The sequence below is a fragment of the Leuresthes tenuis genome, unplaced genomic scaffold, assembly GCF_036924035.1.
Source record: "Leuresthes tenuis unplaced genomic scaffold, fLeuTen1.0.hap1 SCAF_14, whole genome shotgun sequence".
NCBI lineage: Eukaryota > Metazoa > Chordata > Actinopteri > Atheriniformes > Atherinopsidae > Leuresthes > Leuresthes tenuis.
Genome location: NW_027325368.1, coordinates 551,264 through 570,104, shown reverse-complemented (window position 1 = coordinate 570,104; position 18,841 = coordinate 551,264). Strand labels below are relative to the sequence as shown.

At 49.9% G+C, this 18,841-nt stretch overlaps 2 protein-coding genes across 2 annotated transcripts; one reads left to right on the top strand and one right to left on the bottom strand.

Moving 5' to 3' along the window:
• Positions 1 to 3,740: 3,740 nt before the first annotated feature.
• Positions 3,741 to 4,124, top strand: LOC140269050 (corticoliberin-1-like). Its single transcript, XM_072364077.1, has one exon. The coding sequence runs from the start codon at positions 3,741 to 3,743 to the stop codon at positions 4,122 to 4,124; it is 384 nt and encodes a 127-aa protein (XP_072220178.1).
• A 2,521-nt stretch (positions 4,125 to 6,645) lies between these two features.
• On the bottom strand, positions 6,646 to 18,304 carry LOC140269051 (E3 ubiquitin-protein ligase TRIM63-like). Its single transcript, XM_072364078.1, has 9 exons — positions 18,085 to 18,304; positions 17,261 to 17,433; positions 12,165 to 12,339; positions 11,971 to 12,066; positions 8,284 to 8,517; positions 7,755 to 7,777; positions 7,505 to 7,629; positions 7,037 to 7,296; positions 6,646 to 6,942 (listed from the first exon to the last, which is right to left on the bottom strand). The coding sequence occupies exons 1-9, from the start codon at positions 18,202 to 18,204 to the stop codon at positions 6,865 to 6,867; spliced, it is 1,284 nt and encodes a 427-aa protein (XP_072220179.1). The 5' UTR covers positions 18,205 to 18,304; the 3' UTR covers positions 6,646 to 6,864.
• Between the last annotated feature and the right edge of the window lie 537 nt (positions 18,305 to 18,841).

The window sequence follows — 18,841 nt, the reverse complement described above, 5'->3', positions numbered from 1 at the left end:
ATCGGACCTTTAAAACCAGTTGGACTGGTTCTGACTGAGCTCCTCCATGATTGGTTCGTGGATAATTACCACTTTTTAATTAGAGGTAAAACCTTCTGACAGGAAGATATGAAACAGATGCAGCAATTAGCCTGATCCTAACCCATCTCCCAGCATGCTCTGGGAGCCTCATCACCGCAGGAATTAGACCCGTCCATCTGTTACCGATTCACTTAATCATATCTGCCACTGCAGGTCATCTGAACCGACCCATCTGGCCACCAGAACCGGGCTGAAGGAGGTTCAGGACCCATCAGAACCGGACCTGAGGAAGAGGGAAACCATTCAGTTCTGGGTTTGGATCCGCAGTGGAACCATCAGAATGAGACCCACCAGAACCGGGCTGAAGGAGGTTCAGGACCCATCAGAACCGGACCTGAGGAAGAGGGAAACCATTCAGTTCTGGGTTTGGATCTGCAGTGGAACCATCAGAATGAGGCCCACCAGAACCGGGCTGAAGGAGGTTCAGGACCCATCAGAACCGGACCTGAGGAAGAGGGAAACCATTCAGTTCTGGGTTTGGATCTGCAGTGGAACCATCAGAATGAGGCCCACCAGAACCGGGCTGAAGGAGGTTCAGGACCCATCAGAACCGGACCTGAGGAAGAGGGAAACCATTCAGTTCTGGGTTTGGATCCGCAGTGGAACCATCAGAATGAGACCCACCAGAACCGGGCTGAAGGAGGTTCAGGACCCATCAGAACCGGACCTGAGGAAGAGGGAAACCATTCAGTTCTGGGTTTGGATCTGCAGTGGAACCATCAGAATGAGGCCCACCAGAACCGGGCTGAAGGAGGTTCAGGACCCATCAGAACCGGACCTGAGGAAGAGGGAAACCATTCAGTTCTGGGTTTGGATCCGCAGTGGAACCATCAGAATGAGGCCCACCAGAACCGGGCTGAAGGAGGTTCAGGACCCATCAGAACCGGACCTGAGGAAGAGGGAAACCATTCAGTTCTGGGTTTGGATCTGCAGTGGAACCATCAGAATGAGGCCCACCAGAACCGGGCTGAAGGAGGTTCAGGACCCATCAGAACCGGACCTGAGGAAGAGGGAAACCATTCAGTTCTGGGTTTGGATCCGCAGTGGAACCATCAGAATGAGGCCCACCAGAACCGGGCTGAAGGAGGTTCAGGACCCATCAGAACCGGACCTGAGGAAGAGGGAAACCATTCAGTTCTGGGTTTGGATCTGCAGTGGAACCATCAGAATGAGGCCCACCAGAACCCGGCTGAAGGAGGTTCAGGACCCATCAGAACCGGACCTGAGGAAGAGGGAAACCATTCAGTTCTGGGTTTGGATCTGCAGTGGAACCATCAGAATGAGGCCCACCAGAACCGGGCTGAAGGAGGTTCAGGACCCATCAGAACCGGACCTGAGGAAGAGGGAAACCATTCAGTTCTGGGTTTGGATCCGCAGTGGAACCATCAGCGAGCCTCCTGCCTGTAATCAGAACCAGTTTGATCATTTTGGGTGGCTTTGGGCTTTGATCACATGATTCAGTGTGACATCACCGATGACATCACCGATGACATCACCGATGACATCAGGCGGCGCTGAGTTTACTCCAGCCAGCTGCTGAGCGCACAGTCATGACTCCGACCCGTCTCTGTGGTTCTGTTCCCCCTGAGAACTGGAAACAGTAACAGCTGAAAGTGTCTTCATCCCAGTCCAAACCCACCCCAGGAACAACGTGTCGGATCAGCATCTGATGGCCGTTAAAGCAGCGCAGAGATGTTCTGCTCAGGTCTCGGTTTGGACCTTCCTGTATGAGTTCTTCAGTTTCTGTCTCCTTCAGATCGAACAGATCTGAGACTTTAAATCAGAAAACCTTCCAGAAGCTGCCTCCTTCAGACTCCTGTTGGACCGCTGGGTTCTGACTCAGTAGCTGTGGGCTCCTCCCTGACCTGGATGGGTCGGTACAGGAGCAGCAGGGGTCCGGCTCTGCAGCCTCAGAGGATGGCGAGCTTCCTGTCTCCTCCTGTTCTGTGGAGCCGGCCCGACTGTCACATGGCTGCAGCTCGCTGCTGCAGATGAAGGTCAGAGCGGCGCCTCACAGAAAGGTCACATCATCATCATCTTCATCACCTTCACCTTCATCATCATCATCATCATCATCATCATCATCACCACCTTCACCACCTTCATCATCATCATCATCACCTTCATCATCATCATCACCTTCACCTTCATCATCACCTTCATCATCACCTTCATCACCACCTTCATCATCATCATCACCACAGGAGGAGAGAGTCTGAAACTTAAAGAAGTTGAACTGTAAACCGCTCTGCTCCCCCCCCCCCCCCTCCGCTGATGACCCTACAGAGGCACCCCCCCCCCCCCCCGCCCCCCTCCGCTGATGACCCTACAGAGCCCCGCCCCCTCCGCTGATGACCCTACAGAGCCCCCCCCCCCCCGGACCACTCTCTGAGGTATAAAGCGGCGAGCGGCTGGACCGCTTCAGCTCACCTGAGGAGACGCAGAGACGCTTCACACAGGAGCAGGTAGGAACCTCACAGCTGTCCAGATGTTTGTCCGACTGGTTTCGTCTGTTTCCATGGTAACCGTGTCAGTACTCATGTCTCCAGGACGTAATGGGGGGGGAAATGTGGGCGATCAGGGCTGAAACAGAGGTTAAACATCAGAATAACAGAACAGGATGAGCTCCGGAGGGAGGGCTGCGTTCTGCCAGCAGAACCAGAACCAACAGAGAAGCTCAGTTCTGGAGCCTCAATCAGGCAGAAACCAGATCCCAGTCAGAAGAAGAACAGCAGAGAAAGGTTCTGGCTTTAGACGTTACCTTCAGGGTTTGCTGTGTGCACTTTGGAGCGAATCAGCACCAGAACATTCTGCTGTTCTACGCTGTGTTCAGCAACAGATCTCTATCAGCGGTTCAGATCTTCCTCCTCCTGTTTCTTCACCATTTTCGGCTGCAGCAGTTCAGATCTGACAGTTTCTACAGCTGACAGAAACTGATTGTAAGAGCAGGAAACCCAATCAGAGGGCTCCATCAACCAGTCAGAGCTTGGTCAGCCAATCAGAGGGCTCCATCAACCAGTCAGAGCTTGGTCAGCCAATCAGAGGGCTCCATCAACCAGTCAGAGCTTGGTCAGCCAATCAGAGGGCTCTATCAACCAGTCAGAGTTTGGTCAGCCAATCAGACGGCTCCATCAACCAGTCAGAGTTCGGTCAGCCAATCAGAGGGCTCTATCAACCAGTCAGAGTTTGGTCAGCCAATCAGAGGGCTCTATCAACCAGTCAGAGTTTGGTCAGCCAATCAGAGGGCTCCATCAACCAGTCAGAGTTCGGTCAGCCAATCAGAGGGCTCTATTAGCAAATCAAAGTGCTTGATCAGCTGCCCTGTGTTAAATATCCAGGTTTGGGTAACTGGACCGGTTCTGAATTCACTGCAACTGTCTGAGTTCTGAATGTCAACAGAGTTTAAAATCACGACTATAAATGTTACTTTCTTCTTCTCCTCCTCCTCCTCCTCCTCCTCCTCCTGCTCCTGCTCCTGCTCCTGCTCCTCCTCCTCCTCCTCCTCCTCCTCCTGCTCCTCCTCCTCCTCCTCCTCCTCCTCCTCCTCCTGCTCCTCCTCCTCCTCCTCCTGCTCCTCCTCCTCCTCCTCCTGCTCCTCCTCCTCCTCCTCCTCCTCCTCCTCCTCCTCCTCCTGCTCCTCCTCAGACTCTGGCTGTGAGATGAAGCTGAAGCAGTGGCTCGTGGTTCTCCTCGGTTTCCTTTTCTCTCTTTCTGCTGAAGGACGACCTGCTAACGCTCCCTCGAGCCGCCACCTGCTCCTCCACCTGGGGGAGGAGCTTTCCCTCCAGCTTGGTGGAGGAGGTGCTGCTCCAGAACTCCTCTCTTCCTCAGCAGTGCACAGGGCTCTGCTGCAGCTCACACAGTTCCTCCTGCAGGAGCAGCAGGAGCAGGGTGGGGAGAGGGGGAAGAGGTCTGAGGAGCCTCCTCTCTCTCTGGACCTGACCTTCCACCTGCTCAGGGAGGTTCTGGAGATGGCCCGGGCCGAGCGGCTCGCCCAGCAGGCCGACAGCAACCGCAGGATGATGGACTCCTTCGGAAAATGAGGAAGACATTTGCTGCCATGTGACGCCTGCTGCGGCGCCTTTTATTCACTCCTGAAAAAAAACAATAAAAACTGGAATAAAACATGTTTCTGTCTTCCTGCAAACATCCAAGTACAGAAATACTGACACATGACAGGAATACTGACACATGACAGGGATACTGACACATGACAGGAATACTGACACATGACAGGAATACTGACACATGACAGGAATACTGACACATGACAGGAATACTGACACATGACAGGAATACTGACACATGACAGGAATACTGACACATGACAGGAATACTGACACGTGACAGGAATACTGACACATGACGGGAATACTGACACGTGACAGGAATACTGACACATGACAGGAATACTGACACGTGACAGAAATACTGACACATGACAGGAATACTGACACGTGACAGAAATACTGACACATGACAGGAATACTGACACGTGACGGGAATACTGACACGTGACAGGAATACTGACACATGACAGGAATACTGACACGTGACAGAAATACTGACACATGACAGGAATACTGACACGTGACAGGAATACTGACACATGACAGGAATACTGACACGTGACAGAAATACTGACACATGACAGGAATACTGACACATGACAGGAATACTGACACATGACAGGAATACTGACACGTGACAGAAATACTGACACATGACAGGAATACTGACACGTGACAGGAAGCTACCTGATGAGGAGGTGAAGACAGGCAGAAGGTGAACAAAGGTTGGATTTAAACAGAACAAAAGGCAGAAAACTAAAGACAGAATCTAACAGAAACCAACAGAATCCTGTTAAAAGGTTAAAATTCAAAAGTTAACAAACACAAGAGGAGAATTCAGAGAGAAACTCAGAATAAGGGCCAGGTGGACGATACACAACAACAAACACAAGAGGTTTTTGTGATTTCCACTTTGGGAAAAACTGAGAATCAGAGATTCAAAAGAGCTAAAACTAATCTTGGGTCTCGGACTGATTAGTAACCCTGATCTGAAGATAGCTGCCACTCCTCCTCCTCTGCCTGTGGTTCTAGGAACATGAACATTTAAATAGTCAGAGGGAGTTGATTCATTAATGCTAACATGATCCTCCTGCTGCAGCCAGGTTTCTGTAAGACAAAATATATCAATATGATGATCACAGATCAAATCATTCACTAACAGAGACTTCGAAAGGAGAGATCTAATATTCAGCAAACCACATTTAATAGTTTGATGTTTTTGTTCAGTTAAATTCTTCATGTTAATGTTTTTTAGGTTTTCTGGATTGTCTCCTCTTGTGTTTATTGAAGTATTTGGGAGCAGACAGTCATGCCACGTTTCTGACTATAGAGCTGCCAGTTACCAGGGTTTTGTCCTCAGCGGGTGTGTCGCTGAGTGGGGAAAATCTATTTGAAACGTGGACAGGTTGATGGTGAACCACGGGCTTGACTTTAGGACTAGGACTCCTCTTCCTGACAGTCACCCAGCCACTCTTAAGTCCCGGCTGCTCGGGATCTGCTCGGGGACGACTAACAGAGCTAGCTAGGCTAACAGAGCTAGCTAGGCTAACAGAGCTAGCTAGGCTAACAGAGCTAGCTACGCTAGGTGGCTCCGCACTGGCTAAAGGGGCCTAGCTCGCTATCGGGTGGTTTTCAACAGTGCAGAGCCGAGCTTCCAATTCAGATAACCTCGCCTCCAAAACTACAAAAAGACTACATTTGTTCCATGTACCATTACCACTAAAGGAGGCAGAGGAGTAACTAAACATCTGACACACAGAGCAGGTTAAAGCAGGAGATGGAGGAAGAGAACTGGTAGCCATGCTAAGCTAGAGAACCAGACACACCGCTAAAAAGTGAAAAATAAAGACTAAAGATCTGTAAGAGTGAGCGTTAGAATATAACAAGTATGGGATAGAGTTAACTGTGCAAGATGTGTAAATTATAGGGAGAAATAAGGTGATTATTAGAAGTTCAAGAGGAGCAAGAATATCACAGTAAATTATAGGGAGAAATACAGAAAGCAACAGGAAGTGATGCAATACGTCTTACCGCAAAGCAAAAGCCGCAAAGCCACCAGCCAAGAATGCAGGATGTGAGCCACAGGTGAGCCACAGCTGAGCCACAGCTGTGGCTCACCTGTGGCTCAGCTGTGGCTCAGCTGTGGCTCAGCTGTGGCTCACCTGTGGCTCAGCTGTGGCTCAGCTGTGGCTCACCTGTGGCTCAGCTGTGGCTCAGCTGTGGCTCAGCTGTGGCTCACCTGTGGCTCAGCTGTGGCTCACCTGTGGCTCACCTGTGGCTCACACCTGTGGCTCAGCTGTGGCTCACCTGTGGCTCACCTGTGGCTCACCTGTTGGTGGGAGGTGTATTTGTCACGTCCTCTGGTTGTTTTTGATCTCCATTTGATCTTTGAATATTTGCATTATTTCATGATGTTCTGGTGAAAGTGTTGAAGCAGACTCAGTAAATAAATGAGAAAGAATAAAACAACCATTTATTTGACACCTGAACAGAAAACAATGTCTGAGATCTTTAAAACTGTTAAAAACTTCCTTCATACGTCTGAATGAGTCACATCAGAGGAATCTACTACTGAGATTATTTATTAAAAATGATTCACGTTAATCTGAACAAACATCTGCAGGACATTTTGTCTGGTTTTCAGACACAGAAGGTTCTGCCGGGACCGGGCCAGACTGGTTACGGTCCTGGAGCTGGACCGGTTCCACTGGTCCTATTTCTGGTTGAGCCAGCTGAAGGAGAAGACGTGTTTGGGTCCATCTTTGTCCTCCGACTCGCTCTGCTGATCTGACTGGAGAAGAAGAAACATCATGAAGTCATACACCCACAATACTGAGGGCATTCAGATATCCTGCAGCACCTGAATGCAACGTGCAGTTTCATACCTGAGGGGTGGAGCTGTTGGTGGGCAGTGGCATAGGGGATGGGGCGTGGCTGGATGATGAGAGGACGGGGCTCTTTGTCTGTGGAGTCGGGGTGGCTGGGGTTTCTGGCGGTCTCTGTGGGGGTGTGGCTGAGAGGACAGGTGACAGTGGAGCCTGCTGATTGGTCGCTGGTACAGGTGCAACATGAGGCTGTGACTCAGCACGAGTTTCTGCTGGGAACCCCCTGATCTCCGCCTCTTCTTCATCCTCCTCCTCATCTGCTTCAGCCGAGAAATGCAGTGACAGAAGCTCAGTGCAATTAGCTTCATGCTAACAGCTTGATGCTGTCACACTTAACCCTTAAACAACACCATAAAACAGGCTGAAAGTCCGTTCCACACTGAGCTAACAGACCAATACATGGACTACTCGTGCTAATAAGCCTCTGAAGCTGGGCGTGGTGAAAGACTCTGATCTGTGATTGGTTACGTTTTATGAAGTCGATGTCCGTCAGCGCTCTCCTCTGACACTCAAAGTTGGCCTTGAAGTGCTCCATGTTCTCGTAGCCATGTTGGACTTTATCCAGGTGAGACGTGTCGGTGCCCTGCACGAGTCTGAGTGGAAGGCAAAATGCTGAGGTTCAGAGCAACAAAGACACACAACAACAGACAACAGTGACGGACAACAATAAAAGAAAATAAGAAAAGAAAATAACGATCTAGACAGAAATTCAACTCACTTCTGCAGCAGAGGTTTGGCTGTCTGTGGAGGAAGTAGAAAGAAAACTTTATTCAGTATATACTGAAGAAGCAGCAGCGAGCTAACATGTTAGCCCGTTAATCTTAGCTGGGTGCTCCCACACACACTAACCTCCTTTTCATTCACTCAAAGCAGCTCTCAGTGAACATGTTAGCAATTATTATATTGAATGATGGCTGATCACCTGACAGATCCCAGCCTGTTGTTTTAAAAAGTGTTTGTTTATCTTTCTCCTTTAACACTGAGAGGAATACAGGGTTACTGACCAGTAGAAACTGGTCTTCTTTTTAATGTGCGGTTCTGATGTTACCAGCAGGGTATCAAACTAACCCCTGAAACACATCTGGAACCATCCTCGGTCACTGCCTCATGGTTCCAGTTGGATAAAATACATCAAAAAAGCTTCCAGAGTGTAACAATCTCATCAGATTACAGTCTGAAACAGAGGAAGTACGTCTCTAACTGTAAACAGCGACTAAATAAGGTGTCAGTGCTGCGTTCAGGGTCACCTGCAGGAACACGGCCATCTCTGACTCATCCATGGTCTGGATGGCGGTCTCCAGGAGCTTGGCGGTGGCGTCGAGGTGCTCACTGTGCTTCCTGCTCAGACTGCGGATGTACTGGAGTTTCTCCTCCTGTTCAGCATTGATCCTCACCATCATCTCACCCTTCTTCTCCTCCAGCACCGCGAACAGGTGATCAAACGTCTCGCACACCTTTGACTTCTGCCGGCGGCCGTTCTCCTACAGACACACTCAGCTGTGAGAGGCTTCCCCGCCACACAGGAAGGGCCCCGAGCCAACAGACCCCCCTACAGACCCCCCTACAGACCCCCCACAGATCCCCAACAGACCCCCGACAGACCCCCCTACAGACCCCCCACAGACCCCCAACAGACCCCTGACAGACCCCCGACAGACCCCCCAACAGACCCCCGACAGACCCCCGACAGACCCCCCTACAGACCCCCGACAGACCCCAAACAGACCCCCGACAGACCTCCTACAGACCCCTAACAGACCCCCCCGACAGACCCCCCCGACAGACCCCCCTACAGACCCCCAACAGACCCCCGACAGATCCCCGACAGACCTCCTACAGACCCCTAACAGACCCCTAACAGACCCCCCTACAGACCCCCGACAGACCCCCGACAGACGCCCCCAACAGACCCCCGACAGACCCCCCAAAAGACCCCCGACAGATCCCCGACAGACCCCCCTACAGACCCCCCAACAGACCCCCGAAAGATCCCCAACAGACCCCCCAACAGACACCCGACAGATACCCGACAGACCCCCGACAGACCCCCCAACAGACCCCCCAACAGACCCCCGACAGACCCCCCAACAGATCCCCGACAGACCCCCGACAGAGCCCCGACAGATCCCCGACAGACTCCCCTACAGACCCCCGACAGACCCCCCTACAGACCCCCCAACAGACCCCCGACAGACCCCCCAACAGACCCCCGACAGACCCCCCAACATATCCCCAACAGACCCCCGGCAGACCCCCCTACAGACCCCCGACAGATCCCCGACAGACCCCCCAACAGACCCACGACAGACCCCCCAACAGATCCCCGACAGACCCCCAACAGACCCCCCTACAGACCCCCGACAGATCCCCGACATACCCCCCAACAGATCCCCGACATACCCCCCAACAGACCCCCGACAGACCCCCAACAGACCCCCAACAGACCCCTACAAACCCCCAACAGACCCCCCAACAGACCCCCCATCAGACCACCGACAGACACCCCAACAGACCCCCAACAGACCCCTAACAGACCCCCTACAAACCCCCCCGACAGACCCCCAACAGACCCCTTCAGACCCCTAACAGACCCCCAACAGACCCCTAACAGACCCCCTACAGACCCCCGACAGACCCCCGACAGACCGCCAACAGACCCCCGACAGACCCCGACAGACCCCCAACAGACCCCCTACAGACCCCCAACAGACCCCCGACAGACCCCCTACAGACCCCCAACAGACCCCCGACAGACCCCCTACAGACCCCCGACAGACCCCCGACAGACCCCCAACAGACCCCTAACAGACCCCCAACAGACCCCCAACAGACCCCTAACAGACCTCCTACAAACCCCCCCAACAGATCCCCGACAGACCCCCGACAGACCCCCGACAGATCCCCGACAGACCCCCCTACAGACCCCCGACAGACCCCCCAACAGACCCCCGACAGACCCCCCAACAGACCCCCGACAGACCCCCCGACAGACCCCCGACAGACCCCCAACAGACCCCTACAAACCCCCAACAGACCCCCCAACAGATCCCCCATCAGACCCCTAACAGACCCCCTACAAACCCCCCTGACAGACCCCCGACAGACCCCCAACAGACCCCTTCAGACCCCTAACAGACCCCTAACAGACCCCCAACAGACCCCTACAGACCCCCGACAGACCCCCAACAGACCCCTAACAGACCCCCGACAGACCCCTACAGACCCCCGACAGACCCCCGACAGACCCCCAACAGACCCCTAACAGACCCCCAACAGACCCCCAACAGACCCCTAACAGACCTCCTACAAACCCCCCCAACAGACCCCCGACAGACCCCCCAACAGACCCCCGGCAGACCCCTAACAGACCCCCGACAGACCCCTACAGACCCCCGACAGACCCCCGACAGACCCCCAACAGACCCCTAACAGACCCCCAACAGACCCCCAACAGACCCCTAACAGACCTCCTACAAACCCCCCCAACAGACCCCCGACAGACCCCCAACAGACCCCTAACAGACCCCCGACAGACCCCTACAGACCCCCGACAGACCCCCGACAGACCCCCGACAGACCCCCAACAGACCCCCAACAGACCCCCAACAGACCCCTAACAGACCTCCTACAAACCCCCCCAACAGATCCCCGACAGACCCCCGACAGACCCCCGACAGATCCCCGACAGACCCCCCTACAGACCCCCGAGAGACCCCCCAACAGACCCCCGACAGACCCCCCAACAGACCCCCGACAGACCCCCCGACAGACCCCCGACAGACCCCCAACAGACCCCTACAAACCCCCAACAGACCCCCCAACAGATCCCCCATCAGACCCCTAACAGACCCCCTACAAACCCCCCTGACAGACCCCCGACAGACCCCCAACAGACCCCTTCAGACCCCTAACAGACCCCTAACAGACCCCCAACAGACCCCTACAGACCCCCGACAGACCCCCAACAGACCCCTAACAGACCCCCGACAGACCCCTACAGACCCCCGACAGACCCCCGACAGACCCCCAACAGACCCCTAACAGACCCCCAACAGACCCCCAACAGACCCCTAACAGACCTCCTACAAACCCCCCCAACAGACCCCCGACAGACCCCCCAACAGACCCCCGGCAGACCCCTAACAGACCCCCGACAGACCCCTACAGACCCCCGACAGACCCCCGACAGACCCCCAACAGACCCCTAACAGACCCCCAACAGACCCCCAACAGACCCCTAACAGACCTCCTACAAACCCCCCCAACAGACCCCCGACAGACCCCCAACAGACCCCTAACAGACCCCCGACAGACCCCTACAGACCCCCGACAGACCCCCGACAGACCCCCAACAGACCCCTAACAGACCCCCAACAGACCCCCAACAGACCCCTAACAGACCTCCTACAAACCCCCCCAACAGACCCCCGACAGACCCCCCAACAGACCCCCTACAGACCCCCGACAGACCCCTAACAGACCCCCGACAGACCCCTAACAGACCCCCGACAGACCCCCTACAGTCCCCCTACAGACCCCCAACAGACCCCCAACAAACCCCCTTCAGACCCCTAACAGACCCCTAACAGACCCCCTACAGACCCCCGACAGACCCCCGACAGACCCCCAACAGACCCCTAACAGACCTCCTACAAACCCCCCCAACAGACCCCTAACAGACCCCCAACAGACCCCTAACAGACCCCCAACAGACCCCTAACAGACCCCCTACAGACCCCCGACAGACCCCCGACAGACCCCCAACAGACCCCCGACAGACCCCCAACAAACCCCCAACAGACCCCCGACAGACCCCCTACAGACCCCCAACAAACCCCCTACAGACCCCTACAGACCCCTAACAAACTCCCTAACAGACCCCCAGAACATTTACTTCCTGTCTGCTTCTTGTCATTTGACAGAGCAGAACTCACATTGACGGCTCTGCAGGTTTCTTCCAGCTGACGGATGATGGCCTGGATCCTCTCGTTGTTTCCGACCATCATGGAGATGCAGTCAGTCAGCTCCGCCTGCACACAGGTTTGGTTTGTTAGGGAGAGGACCTTTCTGGGGTTTTAATGCTGAGAAACAGACATTCTGATGTGAGCGCTGCGTCTGTTGAGCCGACCTTCTGCTGGCTGAAGACGTCATTGAGCGGCGCCACCTCACAGTCTTTATGGGCTCCGAACACCTTACAGAGGGAACAGGTGGGAGCGCTGCAGGTGACACAGTAGATGTTGATCTTCTCACCTTCGTGCTCTTCACACATCGGCTGCTCCAGCTTCACCTCCAGAACCGGCTTACTGACGGATACATGGGATGGGTTTACAAACAGACTTCAGTTCCTCAATAACCACAAGTACAACCAGTGATGAAGGTCAAGCCACATGGAAGTCAGACTTACTGATGACTCTCTAACCTGTTGTTACCTGCTGACTCATACCAAAGGCCCTGAACAGGTTGAACATGTCCAGGTTATCCTCCGGTTATCTTTATCTATCTTTAACTAACCCCTCTGACTCTTTATCTATCTTTAACTAACCCCTCTGACTCTTTATCTGTCTTTAACTAACCCCTCTGACTCTTTATCTGTCTTTAACTAACCCCTCTGACTCTTTATCTGTCTTTAACTAATTCTGACTCTTTATCTATCTTTAACTAACCCCTCTGACTCTTTATCTATCTTTAACTAACCCCTCTGACTCTTTATCTATCTTTAACTAACCCCTCTGACTCTTTATCTGTCTTTAACTAACCCCTCTGACTCTTTATCTGTCTTTAACTAACCCCTCTGACTCTTTATCTGTCTTTAACTAACTTCTCTGACTCTTTATCTGTCTTTAACTAACCTCTCTGACTCTTTATCTATCTTTAACTAACCCCTCTGACTCTTTATCTATCTTTAACTAATTCTGACTCTTTATCTATCTTTAACTAACCCTTCTGACTCTTTATCTATCTTTAACTAATTCTGACTCTTTATCTATCTTTAACTAATTCTGACTCTTTATCTGTCTTTAACTAATTCTGACTCTTTATTTATCTTTAACTAATTCTGACTCTTTATCTATCTTTAACTAATTCTGACTCTTTATCTATCTTTAACTAACCCCCTGACTCTTTATCTATCTTTAACTAATTCTGACTCTTTATCTATCTTTAACTAACCCCTCTGACTCTTTATCTATCTTTAACTAACCCCTCTGACTCTTTATTTATCTTTAACTAACCCCTCTGACTCTTTATCTGTCTTTAACTAACCCCTCTGACTCTTTATCTGTCTTTAACTAATTCTGACTCTTTATCTATCTTTAACTAACCCCTCTGACTCTTTATCTATCTTTAACTAACCCCTCTGACTCTTTATCTGTCTTTAACTAATTCTGACTCTTTATCTATCTTTAACTAACCCCTCTGACTCTTTATCTGTCTTTAACTAACCCCTCTGACTCTTTATCTATCTTTAACTAACCCCTCTGACTCTTTATCTGTCTTTAACTAACCCCTCTGACTCTTTATCTATCTTTAACTAATTCTGACTCTTTATCTATCTTTAACTAACCCCTCTGACTCTTTATCTGTCTTTAACTAACCCCTCTGACTCTTTATCTGTCTTTAACTAACTTCTCTGACTCTTTATCTGTCTTTAACTAACCCCTCTGACTCTTTATCTATCTTTAACTAACCCCTCTGACTCTTTATCTATCTTTAACTAATTCTGACTCTTTATCTATCTTTAACTAACCCCTCTGACTCTTTATCTATCTTTAACTAATTCTGACTCTTTATCTATCTTTAACTAACCCTTCTGACTCTTTATCTATCTTTAACTAATTCTGACTCTTTATCTATCTTTAACTAATTCTGACTCTTTATCTGTCTTTAACTAATTCTGACTCTTTATTTATCTCTAACTAATTCTGACTCTTTATCTATCTTTAACTAATTCTGACTCTTTATCTATCTTTAACTAATTCTGACTCTTTATCTGTCTTTAACTAACCCCTCTGACTCTTTATCTGTCTTTAACTAATTCTGACTCTTTATCTATCTTTAACTAATTCTGACTCTTTATCTATCTTTAACTAATTCTGACTCTTTATCTGTCTTTAACTAATTCTGACTCTTTATCTATCTTTAACTAACCCCTCTGACTCGTTATCTATCTTTAATTAATTCTGACTCTTTATCTATCTTTAACTAACCCATCTGACTCTTTATCTATCTTTAACTAATTCTGACTCTTTATCTATCTTTAACTAATTCTGACTCTTTATCTATCTTTAACTAACCCCCTGACTCTTTATCTGTCTTTAACTAACCCCTCTGACTCTTTATCTATCTTTAACTAACCCCTCTGACTCTTTATCTGTCTTTAACTAATTCTGACTCTTTATCTATCTTTAACTAACCCCTCTGACTCTTTATCTATCTTTAACTAACCCCTCTGACTCTTTATCTATCTTTACCTAACCCCTCTGACTCTTTATCTGTCTTTAACTAACCCAAACAGTGTGACTGCTGCTGCCTTCAGGGGCATTTATGCTATTTAAGTTCATTTTATGCATTTTTAGTTAAAAGAAAGACTAATTTAACATGTGTTGTTCATTCATGTTATTGTTATCCGTGATGGACAGGCGACCTGTCCAGGTGTACCCTGCCTCTCGCCCAATGACAGCTGGTATAGACTCTAGCCCCCCCGCGACCCTGAATTGGAATTAGCGGGCATAAAAAATGGATGGATGGGTGTCACTGTAATTTAAAAACATGTTTACAAGGGCTGCTCAGCGTTACAGTGTGAAAAACATCCAGGTCAGGGCCAGAGTCCCAAAAATGGACACTGGAGAGAGTCAAAAATGAATTTATTGTGCAGGCTGTTATTCACTCATTTTCTAGTTAAAAACTGCCCAACATCTCAGAGGTAATGGTCATATGTATCCTCGGGCCGGATCAAACCGGTTCCACCCTGTACCAGGCAGCTCTGAGCTGATCTCTTCTTCTTTTATTTGACCAAATCCTGCTGTATTATAGTATAGAATTTCCACGCGGTGCAGTATATTTTCATGATGCGTGTCAGTTATTTAGATGCAGTGCGTTACTTTTATAACAATGAAAAGAGTATTTTACTTCAGAATGATGTGGAGTACACAGTATCTACCTCAGACTAGTACTGAGCCCGCACTACGATGAGATCCAGTAATCTGTTCTCCAACAGTGGTTAGTTTTTGTTGCACCAACAGAGGGCAGCGGGACACGTCCAGAACCTCAGAAGACGTGTGAAGTTAGAGGCTGAAGTAACATCCATCAAGCTGAGACTGTTTCTGCCAGATGTGTTTCCTTTAACCCTCAGAGTTCATGAGGCATGCAGCTGTGGGCTTTCTGCATGTTTACAGGCTTTCTGTGTTAATCTCACTGTAAACCCACTGATCCGTGTTGCTGAAACATGTCACAGGTGAGGTGTGTTCTCTGTGAGAACAGTTTGTGAAACTCATCATTACTGTCCTTCATATAGTTCCTACACAGATACAGTCCATGAAATAAAGAAGGCCTTGTTTCCGTGATTCAGCTTGAGGGGAGTTACAGCAGCTCTGGTTGTGACTGTGGATCCGTGCAAACTGATGGAGAACAGATGGACCGGCTCAGGTTTCAGATGAAGGAGAAAGATGAAGGAGCTCATGCATAATCTGATCAATACCTCATCAGGCAGAAGCAATGTGCTGATAGAAAGCTTCAGCCTGTCCCTTTAAATGACCCTCCCCCACAGCCTCTGTTTGCTGATGTTGAACATCTGAGCTGAAACCTCTTTATCAGCTGTGGGGACCTGAAATAATCCTGCTGCTGTCTCACGTTTAAAAATAGTGTGAATCTCACGAACAGATCACCACCCCGGCTGATGTGTTCAAAGCAGCCTGTGATCGCGAGCTTCCTGCTCTGAGCTGGTTAACAGTGACCAGCAGCGCCATATTTCACAGGATGCCCAGTTCAAGGCTGCCGTAGTTTCCACCCAAACATGTGGACACATTAAAACGTGAGGGACAAAGAGAGCGCCTGAGCTGTGTTTTTACACCGTAAAAAACTAAGTGAACCAGGCAACACATTTACTATTTTAACAGTAACACAGTCACAGGATAGAAAATCAGTTTGTCATATATTAATGAACTAAACTCCAAACTGCTACTGCAAAAAGAAAGAAAGAAAAAGAGAAGACAACAGAGTTGAATCATTTTCCACCTATTCTGCATCATTGTGTCGAACTCCAGCAGCTCGGCATCGTGATGAAGGTGTTTATCGGTCTGTTCCCGTCTGTAATCAGCAGCTGGATCACGTCAGCAGAAGCTTTATCACAGCATTTCTGTTGGGTTGGAGGTCCGCAGACAGTCCAAGCTTCTCATCTGGAGTCGTGGCGTCATGGCAACACTCAGTCATTGTGCTGCTCTCACCAACATCTTCATGGCTCGTTTGCTTTTTATTTTCAAACAGCCTGAGAAATGTTTAAAGCACCTTTCCAGGCCAACAACACGTTCATTTTCTGACAATGAAAAACATCAAAGCCGGTTACAAGCTGTAAATATATACATCAAGTCCCCCAAAGGCATGTGGGGAAATGTCTTCTGGAGTGATGGGACCAAGGCTGAACAAAGACAACACTTCACGCCACCAAAAGTACAATATACACCGCGAGGCACGGTGGTGGCAGTATCATGGGCTGGGTTTCCTCAGCTGGAGCTACAGCTTTGGTCAGGATGGAGGGAACTATGAACTGATCCAAATACTATCGGTTTGGGCTAAAAACCTCCAGCTTCAACATAACACTGAGGTCCAAACCAACCGAAGAACAGCTTCAGCTGGAGAAGCTTCTGGAACGGACCTGACCCAAATCCAGCAGAACATCTGTGGAGGGCCTGAGTCTGACAGGAAGGGCATCAAGATGAGCCACGCTGACGGAGCCCGACCCAACAGGACTGAACGCTGTGATCACCCCCCCACCCTGTCCCTTATTCAACCTGCTTATTGAAGGTTTGTCATTTGTAATCTTTCCCCCAAACAGACTGTTTGGTTTCTACATGTTATAGGTCACATTAGTGTAGAAATGATCTTATTGTGGCCTGATTCTTTACATCATAAAACCTGGCGTTTTAACAGGGACGTGAACACCTTTATGTTCAGTGTAGGTGTTCTCACAGGTGTGTGTGTGCAGCTAAGGTTAGAGCTGGGACTTTGCACCTGGTGTTTTCCTGCTTGTACATGTCGATGATGTTCTCCACCAGCAGGTTCCTCTGCAGCCCGTAGACTCCGTGTCGGTCCAGAACCACCTCGTGTCGGCAGGACGGGCAGCGGAAACGTCCCCCGGACGTCAATGTAGAGCCACTCCGTGTGGACAGGTAGGGGTTAGACGCCTGAAGGGGGCGGGGCAACACACAGGTAGAGCTTTATATCAGGGCTGAAAGTCTCCGATCATTTCTCAGACAAAACTGATTAAAGCATCGACAGTATTTATGTGTGTAAGTTAATGAATACTTTGAGTCTGATGTCAACAGTGCGATGAAGACGCTTAGTGGGTGGAGCTTCTTTAGTCAGTGGCTGTTGGTTCGGGGATCATTTCATAGTTTAATTTATCTGAATCTTTCCTGTTTAAATGTCTGTTGAAGGTCAGGTGGTGCATTTAAGGACACTTTCATGACTTGTGTGTCAATGAAACTCAGAGGTAACACATGAGGAGTTTAAGTGCAGACACAATGACTCTGTCTTTACACTGACCTTTGACCTTTTCATAACACATATCAACAGGTCTGACATATTAAAGCCTAACCCTTTAAATGAACCCGGTTAAATTAAACCTGTAAACCCTGACAACATTTTAAAAACTGTTTAAAGAACTAATTGTGCTGAATGAGATGTTTTCGCCTGAAGAATTCAGATGTTTGATGCAATTTACCCTGAAAACTGTGGCAGGATTCAGATTTTGGAGTGTCCTTGAACACACCACTGAGAGGACAGCTGGTGTCGTCACAGCAGTGGGTGTGGCCTCAGGTGTTAGTGCGTCTCACCTGGAATATGTCGTTGGCACACTTGCGGCACAGGTTGTGTTGACATGGCAGGATGACCACCGGCTTGGTGAACATCTCCAGACAGATGGGACAAACGAGCTGCTTCTCCAAACTCTCCATGGCGGCAGAGGGGATGTTGTCATCCGGTGGGGACGGGGGAGGACGGGTGAGGGGGTGAGGGCAGTTGTAGACAGGTAAGGAACAGGAAGGTATCCCAGAGAATAAGTCAAACAAAGTGAAGCAGCAGAGTGCGGCAGGCCTGAGTGCAGTTCTCTGAGCCCTCGGTCTGTTTTTAGACTGGGGACGTCAGCCGTTGCCGTGCCAACATGCCCTTATATGTCAAAGGTCAGCGGGACACATGAGAGAGGGGCGAGGAGGGGGAGGGCTGAGGAACAGCCCGAGTCTGTGAAAGGCACAGTAAGCAGCTGCAGCTCCCCCTGCTGGTCAGATAGAGACTCAAACGCATCTCACACCAAAACAAGGAAGCCGACACGCTGGAATCCCACGAGATTTATTAACAGGAAAACTTCAGGTGACGTCACACGACCACAGTATCCTCACACAGGAAATCAAGCCAAACCTTATTTACAACATGACCTTGAATCAGACTTCTGCTTGTGAAGGTTTCAGTGTGAACAAAATAAGTTAAAATATGTTTTAAGCTCCGCCTCCACTGCAACACTCACAGCCAAATTTAGAGGCGGGGCTTACATCCAACCAGTTTGACATTTAAAGAAGTCCTCAGAGTGTCTGATTC